The 11,642-nt window shown below is 41.4% G+C and overlaps 1 protein-coding gene across 1 annotated transcript; it reads right to left on the reverse strand.

Annotated features, from left to right (window-relative positions):
- Positions 1-1,679: 1,679 nt before the first annotated feature.
- Positions 1,680-10,227, reverse strand: LOC128696178 (uncharacterized). The gene is made up of 7 exons (XM_070080978.1): positions 9,904-10,227; positions 8,452-8,568; positions 7,424-7,559; positions 4,380-4,496; positions 3,073-3,282; positions 2,651-2,785; positions 1,680-1,805 (listed from the first exon to the last, which is right to left on the reverse strand). Exons 1-7 carry the CDS (start codon positions 9,939-9,941, stop codon positions 1,680-1,682), a joined length of 879 nt encoding a protein of 292 aa, XP_069937079.1. The 5' UTR covers positions 9,942-10,227.
- Positions 10,228-11,642: the final 1,415 nt, after the last annotated feature.

Here is an 11,642-nt window from a genome sequence, read left to right on the forward strand (position 1 = left end):
CTTCAGTCATAGAGTTGTAAGGCAGTGGAATAGCCTAGAAAATGACGTAGTGGAGGCAGGAACCATACACAGTTTTAAGACGAGGTTTGATAAAGCTCATGGAGCGGGGAGAGAGAGGGCCTAGTAGCAACCGGTGAAGAGGCGGGGCCAGGAGCTAGGACTCGACCCCTGCAACCACAAATAGGTGAGTACAAATAGGTGAGTACACACACACACACACACACACACACACACACACACACGCACAAACACACACATATATACATATAAATATTAGCATTAACAGAACTGCGGCTAGCCAGGACTCGATTCTGCGTCACCATGCCCAGCCCTTTGAGAACAGAACAGTGTACGCATCACTCTATCCACAGGATAAACAATTCCCAAGTTTTCAGGTTATAAACTAAAAAAAAAGTAGAAGAGGAATAAAAAAATTTCAGCCAATCATTAAAGGTGTCCTTTCGGATATATCTATATCTTCGATCAAGTAACTTGTGCTACATTTTATGACATTTTACAAGATTAAAGCAAAAATTATGTTCACGAAATAGACTTATTGCGCAGAATAGTTTTCAGGTTATTATCCTCCTTCACACAGGATAGATATAATTTATTACACAAGATGGGCATTATGATATATCCTATCACACAGGATAGTTTTCGAAAAAAATAATGAAATCTGACAGTCTGAGCCTAGATGCTCCAGTAAGGCAATGAAAATATTATCAAACATTTCACATGGGATCAGAAGCTACGACAGATTTAGAGGTTTCCTCTTAACAGTGCTGGAGTTACTTTTAAATAGGGGCTGTCATTATGGTTGGCATATTACACAATCATATGAGGAAAGGTTGAGGACATCGCGCAAAAAAAATATAGCATACGTATGTCATTCTGTGACTATGACTTTTCCTGCGTACCACGGGTGTTTGTATGCATGAGAATTGGCTAGTATATTAAAAGCTGCATGTAAGGATATACACCACCAGCCAAGGATACCTCAATCCCTAACAGAAGGATTAAAGTAAATTGTTAGCAGTTATGCAATGAGTGATGCGCCTCTCTCGGTATATATAATCTCGACGCGTGGAGAAGGTTGTCGTGGGACGCAGTTTGCATTAATGGTATTGGTCAGGGAATGTATTGAGAGCTCCATCCTAGATTATATTTCTGTTCTTCCCTAACTACGCCACCAATTGAACATAGAGCATTTCATTTCATCCTGGAACATAATCAAGTCGGTTTCCAATCCCAATTTGTGATATTGTTAAATGTACCAACCATAGTACTGTGATTTTTTTTTAAGTGTATTCACGTGTGCGTATGGCATCCTACACTGTAGCACTAAACAACTTGTACACAAAGGGGATAAACACGATATTTTGTTATTAAACAAAGTTGGGTACATCATCAGTGTGTTGTTATTCTACTCTTACTTGATAGTTACATAGTAAGAGCAAAATCTAGCTATGTTCCTCTGTTATATTTCAACACACAGGATGGGTGTCGTCACTCAAGTAATAAAATCTTCTGGGAGACTTCCGTTGGTAAGGATGTCGCCAAGCATTCAACTATGGATTCAGTAGCTACCAGATCATCAAAGATTTCGTTCCAGTAGACCTATTCCAGCAAGATTGCTCCAGGAGGACTGGAGTCAGCGTTGCTTGGGAATTTCAGGACTACCCTTGGCGGGGAGGCGTGGTGAGCTTCTCATATTCGTCTCTTTGCTTAAGGTCTTCCTCGAGGGCGTCCAGTAGACCTTCCTGAAATATCTCCTCCCTCGCCGCTTGTATCACCAGCCGCGCCTGTGGAAAGACGCTCTGTCTGTCCTTCAGATGGAAATATTTTCATCTTATTTAGATAAGCCCTTTCAGATCAGAAGACAATATTAATATTACAGCTGTGCTACTTTTCCCTTCTCCATAATATTTCTATATAAGGATATTTGTGAACATTATTCACTATAGTAATTAAGTTGTAAACAATGCAAGGTTAAATTCTTGTATAGTGGAAGTGCTCAGAAAATTATGAATTTCATGATTTTTTCTAACCTTTTCCTCCGTGAGCCATTATTCGATCGACACCCTTCTAGGGTAGGGTAGGTGCCTGAGTCCGAGCCTTTAGCTCATAAGACTGTCATTCCCATTTGCCCCCTTGGGGCGGGGATGGCAGGCCAGAGAGGCCTAGCTTGTGGCTAGGCCTGGGGACAGTTGGTCCCAAAGATGAGGAGGTACTTGTGCCTCCTCCCATGGGAGACTTAGGTCTCAGACACTCCCTAAAGAGGGAGCCAAGGCCGGGCCACCACTTGGAAAAGGCCCGGGCCGGGAGAATACCGGCTAATCTTTAATAATAATAATAAGCCATTATTCCTTCTGTCTCTTCTATTTTGTCCCTTTATTAGAGTAAGATTATTTTGAAAAGGGTGTGTGATTAAGTGATTTGTGGACAGTGATGAACAGTGCATTCATTAACCCATGGTGCGAATGGAGTTAATTGCTCTGTTTAATTATATCAATTTTAATTAAGCCACCGGTGTATTTAGGGCGATACCGAGTGTCGGTCTGACAATTCCCTAACTACCCCTCTCCCTCCATTTCTCCCTTAATCTCTTCCTCTCTCCCTCCTCTTCCTCCCTCCCTCCTATAGCTACCTGCAGCATCTTGAGTGCGGTGTTACTGGAGAGGGCTTTCTTCTGTAGGTCCTTGTGATAGTTGAAGGCTAGCACGTCCCACGGGACCTCTGACAGTATCTTCTCCTCCTTCATGCCTTCTACCCGGTTATCTTCCTGCCGGAGACCAACACGTTAGTACTATGTGTTAATGAGAGCAAAAATACAAGACACGTCCCTCTCTCTCTCTCTCTCTCTCTCTCTCTCTTTCTTTCTCTCTCTCTTTCTCTATCTCTCTCTCTACACACACACACTCGTTTTTGGCCTTAACATCTAACACGCCACACCAAGAACTCTCACCTTTTATTAACCCCCTCCCCTCTCATCCTCCACTGCCATCTCGCAACCTTCCCTTCCCTCACCACTCATCCACCCTCTCTTACCTCTCACCCACGCCCTCTCACCTCTAGCACGTGGGAGAGCAGCGCCGCACGGGCCACTGGATCCAGGAAGAGCCTATCTTCCTTTTTCTTAAGTTGGAGGTACTCTTCGTGAGGGAGAGTGCGGCTGATATCGAAGAGAAGCGACCACACACTGAGGTTGACCTGACGCTGCACCTCAGGCATCACGAACACCTCCTCCACCAGACCCGCCACTGTCTTGTCTCTCTCCGCCTGTAGAAGACAACTAGGTTAACGCGGTTAGGAAGATCAATCCTTAAACACTGTTATAATAAATAAATTCTTCCTGCCGAAGCACACACTGCCGGGAGGAAGCAGAGGCAGAATCGTTGAAGTAAAGGAAAAAATTATAAGATATGCTTTTTACCCTTAAAGTAGTAACATCCCTGAAAAAGTCAGAGTAATGGTGCATTGTTCTGTTGCATCGTCCCTACTGGACAGACTAGAGACATATAGGAACTTGAAGTATTATCACTTTTTGTTATTTGCTCTCTATGGTCACACGGGAAATATTGCATAAAAGTTTAGTATGACAGTCGGAAGTAACGTGGACAGAACTGTATTAGTTGACCTTTTTTAAATAAACCGACATCGTACTAGTTGACTTCTGATCTGAACTCAATACTTTTTGGCTTCTCAAAATGCAGTTGATCCCTAATCTGTGCTGTCATTGTCATTATTAATTCCTATTCTGACCTGACCTTGAAAAAAAATTGACTCCAATAGCCTAGCCCAAGGGTACTGAACTTTTTTTTACGATTACAGACCCTCAATGGATTACCAAGTATGTCCCCATACCACCTTCACCAGACTGTCGAAGTCATCATCCCCACCACCAGTCCTATTAGGTACCAGCTTGATTTCAAAAGATGTCAATAGCTTGATTTTACTATACACATGGATAACTACGAACAGAACAGTTTATTCTATTCTAATAACTTTTTTTTAAACTGTTCAGATGTGTAGGGTGCTGTATGACCCTTGTAGGTTTAGCGCTTCTTTTTGATTATAATAAGAATAAGAGATATGCCTGGCGGCGCATGCGGAAAGTACAGCTGAGGCTTGGGAAGGGAGCCTTCTTATAAATGGTGTTAGATTATAGATACTTCACTAATATTGGACAGATGACACAGAGATCGAGTCCCTGGCTTAGCTTGTTATTAAATTAGATTACCCCTTACCTGGACTTAGTTCGTGTTAGCTAGTCCTTGAATTGCACTCATTTCTAGCTCCAAGGTGACCAATATACGCCTCTTATGGTAAACTCCTTTTATTTTTTTAAAAACTACTGACCCCTGACCTCGATTCACCTTGTATTTCCTCTCCTCGATGACTGTGGAGCAGAGAGCGACAACCTCCTCCTGTGTGGTGTCGTCAATCAAATCGTTCAGAAGTGCAGTCTGCAACGACTTGTCGCTGTTGAGTGTCTGAACAAGAGTTGAAAAAATTAAAATCTGTACTATTGTGAAATAACAGAACTCGAACCGAGGTCCTTGCAGTAGTATGCACAACGCTTTACCACTGAGCCACGAAGCTTACAATTTAAATTATTATTATTATTATTATTATTATTATTATTATTATTATTATTATTATTATTATTATTATTATTATTATTATTATTATTATTATTATTATTATTATAATGAATAACAAAAAAAGGCACAATAGTGACTGGAACGATACACAAATAATGAAGCGTTAAGCCAGTAGAAATCATACACCTCCCAAGGAATGATAAATATTTAGGTCTGATCCCAGGACAGCAGTTCTAACACCTTGGATCAAGAATCAACATTAGTGTCATTGATATTAGTGAATGTGTTGGCTGTGTTCCTAATGTTCTTGCTGTAAGTGCTAGCCTCCGTTCGTGACTAACCTCAGTAAGATGATTAGTGGTTAATGGGGATGTAAGTATTCGTGTCTAACTACAATAAGATGGTTAATGGGGGTGTAAGTGCTAGCCCCTGTTCGTGACTACAATACGATCGCTAGTCGAGGAATGTCTGTCATGTTTCCACTTAGCTCCTTTAACAGTCTCGCCCAGGATGCGACCCACACCAGTCGGCCGACACCCAGGTACCTACTTAATGCTAGGTGAATACATATATGGTAAAGGAAACATGGCTCTGCATCCATAAACCAATCAGGCACCTCACACCATTATTATTATAAACAAAATTAAGCGCACCTCATATCATCCGTGGGTCAAAATACATGAAAGAATTTTAAGGTGATAAAGTTACGTTCAGTCTTAAGGTGATAAAGTTACGTGCAGTCTTAAGGTGATAAAGTTACGTGCAGTCTTAAGGTGATAAAGTTATGTGCAGTCTTAAGGTGATAAAGTTACGTGCAGTCTTAAGGTGATAAAGTTACGTTCAGTCTTAAGGTGATACAGTTACGTGCAGTCTTAAGGTGATAAGTTACGTGCAGTCTTAAGGTGATAAAGTTACGTGCAGTCTTAAGGTGATAAAGTTACGTGCAGTCTTAAGGTGATAAAGTTACGTGCAGTCTTAAGGTGATAAAGTTACGTGCAGTCTTAAGGTGATAAGTTACGTGCAGTCTTAAGGTGATAAAGTTACGTGCAGTCTTAAGGTGATAAAGTTACGTGCAGTCTTAAGGTGATAAGTTACGTGCAGTCTTAAGGTGATAAAGTTACGTGCAGTCTTAAGGTGATCAAGTTACGTGCAGTCTTAAGGTGATAAGTTACGTGCAGTCTTAAGGTAATAAAGTTACGTGCAGTCTTAAGGTGATAAAGTTACGTGCAGTCTTAAGGTGATAAAGTTACGTGCAGTCTTAAGGTGATAAAGTTACGTGCAGTCTTAAGGTGATAAAGTTACGTGCAGTCTTAATGACCTTCGTGTTGTCAACAAGCTTTAAATACCATTAACCATCCACGAGAATTTAAATAATATTTAAATGGAAGATAATTCAATTAAGATACGCAAGAGTTGAAAAAAATTATTTTGAGGGGAAAGATTCCAATGGAAATTAGTCACACTGTTTAACTATTATGTTATTAAATCTATATGTGTACTTCCTTCAAGGGAGGTTCTTGATCCAAGGAGCAATTTCCTCCCCTTTCTTTGATCTCTGTTGATTGCCTACCATTCTCCCAGGCGCTGGATAATTCCCTACGGGTTTAATGCTCCGCCCTAAAACGATTGCACTTTGTAGTAATGTTGGTAAAATTACTGGCAATATATTAGGTAAGAAGACACAAGTACAACTAATACCACATTTTATTGTTGCAACGTTTCTCTTGACGAAGCTCCTGAGGGCGTAACGTTGCCACAATAAAATGTCGCATTAGTTGCCATTGTGTCCTGTTACCTAGCTCCATTTTGTCTTTTTTTCTCCCGTTACTTGTGGGTAACATTTACCTTCGTCCCCTGATAAGCTTCAAGCTTTATTAACCAACCAAACAAGACAGCGAGTTAGTGTAACTAAAGGTCAGTGTTTTCTTTCGTATCTACGTCAAGTCCAGGAAATTTTCCTATGATGAAATAAAGACACATGTGCAACATCTGGGTATATCTTTATTGTAGACGTTTCGCCATCCAGTGGCTTTATCAATACAAATTCCAGGACATAACTGAAGACAGTTATGTCAGACACTGCAACATCATGGAATCTTGATTCTGAGGACATGTACATAACCTTCACGACTACGACAACTACTACTACAACTAACCCATCTCTTTGGTAAGGACCTACTTCCACTGGGGAATCCCGCCTACCAGTGACTATGCCCTCGTCTGCTACACCTGACGTTAGTATATAAGCGCCAGGCTCCTTGCTTCTGCCTCAGAATCTCCACGACTACGGTGCTCTTCGCACCTACTCCAAGGTTGAGGGACTGATTACCTCATCTTCTGTACATAGTTCTACTGTCTTCAGTTATGTCCTGGAATTTGTATTGATAAAGCCACTGGATGGCGAAACGTCTACAATAAAGATACCCAGATGTTGCACATGTGTCTTTATTTCATCTTGTCGGTATTATATACCATTCTTGCACAAATTTTCCTATGCTGCTACAATGATGGAATCACAGTGGATATTGTTTTATAAAGGTAATTTTCTGTAAAGAGAAAATGTAATCTTAATTAAATGGGGATATAAAACTTATTTTACTGATTCCAAATTATTAAGTAAACTCCCTCAGACGTTGACATCTTCACCAGGCTGATATCTTCACCACTTGGGCTGACATCTTCACCATTTAAGGATGGCATCTTCACCACTAAGGCTGACATCACCACTAAGGTTAACATCACCACTAAGATTGATATCTTCACCCCAAACATACACTGACATCTTGACCTAAAATATGCACAAAGTTTATACTAACCTCGAGAAGCGCTCTTAGTTTCCTTCTCTCGTCTGCTCTCCACGGGACCTCAGCCAGAGCAGGGAGGACCACTTCCCCGGAGACATAGTAGGGCAGCGGGTGATCGTCTTCGTCAAGCAGCGGCAGAAGTGTTACCCTGAAGATTTTGAAATTAGTCAAACTGTATAGGTCAACATTGTGCAGCTTCCCTGTTCTATGTGATGGTTACGTCTTGGATACAAACGCTGGCTTAAGTTTTCTCTGTTATATTCCGTAGCAGAGAATGGGTTTCATCCATGAAATGGTACAATCTGTCAACGTGAGCTGCGAGACTTCAATGGAGTGATGAGAATATCATCAAGCATTCCATTATAGCTCCCATAGTAGCAATGGGAGCTGCAGAAATTTGACTCCAACAGAGATGGAAATAAGATTACTTGGGAATTACCATATCTCAGGATGGCCTATTTCCCAGAATGGAGCACTATGGGAAAGGGGATCATACAGAATTCTTAAACAACGCTTGTCTTGAGGAAATGGTATGGTGATGCCAACAAGATGTGGAAAAAGACACTTACGTACATAAGTGTCTTTTTCCACAACGCTTGTCTTACCTATTTAAGCTGATGCCTATGTGAGGTGTATTTTTTCCTAGTGGAAATTATTACTTGTAAGCGGGATCGAGTGAGATTTCCTTTTGGGATCATGCCTCTGGGAAAAAACTAGCAGCATATTATTCCTTCCAGGAAAAAACTAGGGAGGAGTTATAACCAATGAACCCTCTCTGTGGGAAGATCAAAATCAGACTAGACTTCTGTGGAAAGAGAAATCGGTGTGAATCTTAACTGTGGAACAGGAGAGTTTGAAGTGAGTTATACTTAAATGCTTCTCAGTACGTGATTGCAATATCGCTATATCCAGATAATGAAAAGAATGCAGTATCTTAAAAAAATAAAAGTCCTGAATTCATGTAATACTGTATTGGGAACAACTGAGGGGCCCGCTGAAGGTGACCCTGTGATCGATGCTAAATTACCGTCATAACCTACTTCTCTCTGGTGTAAGGGAGGGAGCGGTATATGTCGTGCAGCCTGGAGTAGTTGGCCCCCCGTAGGTCCCGTGGAGAAGGTTCCTGCAGGTAGTCGTCTTGGCGAAGCGTGTCGAGTCTGAGGAGACGGTGGAGAGAGGGTGTGGACGAGATCTTGTGGCATAAAATCGTCTCAGTAGTAGTTAGTGTAGTTCTCTTGTGATGTTTTTAACATTATAATTTTATATGTATCTCACCTAAAACATTACTTTGACCTTATCATCTAAAAATAGCTAATCAATAGATTTTAAATAAACTTCCAAAATTGCTTAGAACTTTGATTTTTATTTGTTATTAAGTTTAAAAGAATGTTACTACACAGCATATATACACTGTGAGATCAACAACTCTCAGTGTACACACTCTGTTTTAAAGATAAATAAGTTATAATACTAACAAAGTGATGAATAAGTTATTTGCAGCAGCTGGGCATCTTCACTTGAGAGACGTTTCGCCCACCAGAGGGTTTTATCAATCAAATACAGACATGAGAAAGGAAACTTTGACAGGGAAGCCAGGGAGGTGGACGTAGATTGATAAGATACATTGATAAAGCTTCCTTAATGGGCGAAACGTCTATCAAATATTGAAAGCAAGAGAAGGGTCGTCTGGAAAAGATCCGTGGTAGGGAGAGACTTCCTAGCGAATCTTTTACGTCCAAATAACCTTAATTTTTAAAGATGTGGACCGGTAAGCAAGCGGAAGATCTCGGCCACATAACCAGAAGCTCCAATGGCGGGTCATCATATGACTAAGACCCGCGTCAGGAAACTCTTGCCCTGTTTCCTGACGAATTTTACCTAACCTAAATCTAACCAGTACACAAATAACCTGCACATAGGAGAGAGGAGCTTATGACGACGTTTCGGTCCGACTTGGACCATTTACAAGTATACACGAGGATAATTGTGTGGGGGTTATTTGTCTATTGTTCCAGTCATGGTTTTGTACCTTTTTATTCTTTAGAGACACCCAGTTGTTGCATACGTCACTTATCCTCCAACCTGTTGGTATTATATGCCTTTATTCTAATAATAATTGTCAGACACAGCAACATCATGGAATCTTACAACCAATGATATCTTGATTCTCCCAAGTATGGCTAACAACTTTCAAAATTGACAGAGCATCCTAGAAGATCGTCTATTCCGCTTCCTTACATTTCAGACCTCACCTGCTTCCACCAGTGGACTTTGCCTACGCTTATGTGACCAGTGATGCTACTGCTGTTACGCTCTTCCACTACTTTGATCTCATCGGATCCCCTATAATCTCTCCTGTGTTTCTGTTTTAGACTGATACAGCCCCTGGTGAGTGAAATGTCTCCCAGATAAGATGTCCAGGTGTTGCATATGTCTCTTATTCTTCACTTTGTATTATATTAAAATTCTGGATCTGATGCAATGATTTTTACCTGGGAAGTCGACCAGTGTTGGTGTAACTGAGCGTCATGTGAGCGCGTCAAACAGGGGTTCGGTACTACCAAAATGAAGTTCAGTACCGCCAACAAAGAGTTCGGTACCCCCAGGGAGGGGTTTGACACTACCAAGGAGGAGTTCAGTACCTCCAGGTAAGGGTTCAGTACTGCTAGGAAGGAGTTCTATATCGCCAGGGAGGGGGTTCAGTACCGCTGTGTCCTGCCTCACTGCTTCATGCGACCCTGACAATCAGGTTGACAACCTATCCTCATTTTACATTCTTCGTTTTCTCACTCGAATGCCAGCGTCATTTTCCGAAAGTTTTCCTGCAATTAGAAAAAAAGTCCTTCATTTTAGGTTAGGTTAATTGAGGTTAGGTTACATAAACTAATGTAGACGTAAATTTAGCCACTCAAAAAGTGCTTCGAGTCGTGAGGATCATCTAGCGCCTGGGAGACGAGGGATGGGATGGTCAGGTTTAATCCAAGGAAGAGGAAGGAGGGGTAACTTGAGTTCCTTGTATCGCAAGCCCTTGGATGGCATATCTGGGGAAAAAACAACAACGTTCAAATCTGCCATAGTGTGTGTGTGTGTGTGTGTGTGTGTGTGTGTGTGTGTGTGTGTGTGTGTGTGTGTGTGTGTGTGTGTGTGTGTGTGTGTGTGTGTGTGTGCGTGTATGTGTGTGATACAGTGCGTGGTCTGAGGATGAGTTGAATCCATAAATAACTTTTCTTTGATCTATGAATTAGCAGTTTCCGTCTGTGTATCATCGTCATCGTTTTGCTACAGATTCCATCTTCACGACAGCGACACCCACAAAACACGTGAGAGCTTTACCAGGCACTATTTTTCTGGGAAGCTTAGTAGGCAAGTCTTAATCTCTGTGATGTTTTAGAGAGTTCCCAACGACTCGAGGCCAACGTGTATTGTCTGGCCAGTTTCTTTTTACAGTGAGTGAGCAACGGGAGCACGAGGGGCACCTATATCTTTTGTAAACACCGATAATTAAGTACACAGTCTCCACGGGGAAGTGGAGAAGAAGCCTTCCTCCATAAGCCTTACATGTTATAAGAGGCGACTAGAATGCCGGAAGCAACTGGCTAGTAACCCCTTCTCCTGTATAAATCACTACATGTAAAAAGAAGAAAACTCTGTTTCTTCTTTTTTCGGGTCACCCTACCTTGGTGGAAGACGGTCATTGTGTTAAAAAAAAGGTACACAGTGCTACTTTAGTGTGCGGTCTACCGCAATATTCGTAGTCTACGCTGAGAACTGTCTTTTAACGTACGGTCTAGCTAACCTAACCTAACCCGGTTAGGTTAGGTGAGGTTAAGTGTAAAAGTGCTGGTAGACTACACGCTAAAGTAGCACCGATATCTTTTACTTCAGGCGTGGGGAATGTCCGGCCCGTGGGCCGTATAAGGCACACGAAATCATTTAGTCTGGCCCTGCCAAGGCATCCGCAAGATTTAATTAAATGTTTAACGAAATATAGCAGGCTAAATTTTAAGTTGGTAATCTTGTATGGCCCACGTATGATGTTATAAGTATCAAAATGGCCCCTCGCAAGAAAAGGTTCCCCACCCTTGTTTTACTCACTACGTCCAGCAGGTATATGTTTTACAAACTGTATTATAGTGTTGTCTAATATAACACATTTTACCCTTTGGATGCAAACCACTAACAACCGGCTAACACAGAGTTACCGATAAATTAAAATTTACCGTTCGCGGTT

The sequence above is a fragment of the Cherax quadricarinatus genome, unplaced genomic scaffold (assembly GCF_038502225.1).
Source record: "Cherax quadricarinatus isolate ZL_2023a unplaced genomic scaffold, ASM3850222v1 Contig1393, whole genome shotgun sequence".
Taxonomy (NCBI): Eukaryota; Metazoa; Arthropoda; class Malacostraca; order Decapoda; family Parastacidae; genus Cherax; species Cherax quadricarinatus.

What these genes read in the sequence shown, in the direction of transcription:
- LOC128696178 (XM_070080978.1), bottom strand. Translation starts at nt 9,941, where the DNA reads ATGACGCTCAGTTACACCAACACTGGTCGACTTCCCAG. An exon ending in AACACTGGTCGACTTCCCAG is followed by an intron (nt 8,569 to 9,903) that starts GTAAAAATCATT and finishes CCGTCTCCTCAG; the next exon opens with ACTCGACACGCTTCGCCAAG. An exon ending in TGCTCTCCCACGTGCTAGAG is followed by an intron (nt 2,786 to 3,072) that starts GTGAGAGGGCGT and finishes GGTCTCCGGCAG; the next exon opens with GAAGATAACCGGGTAGAAGG.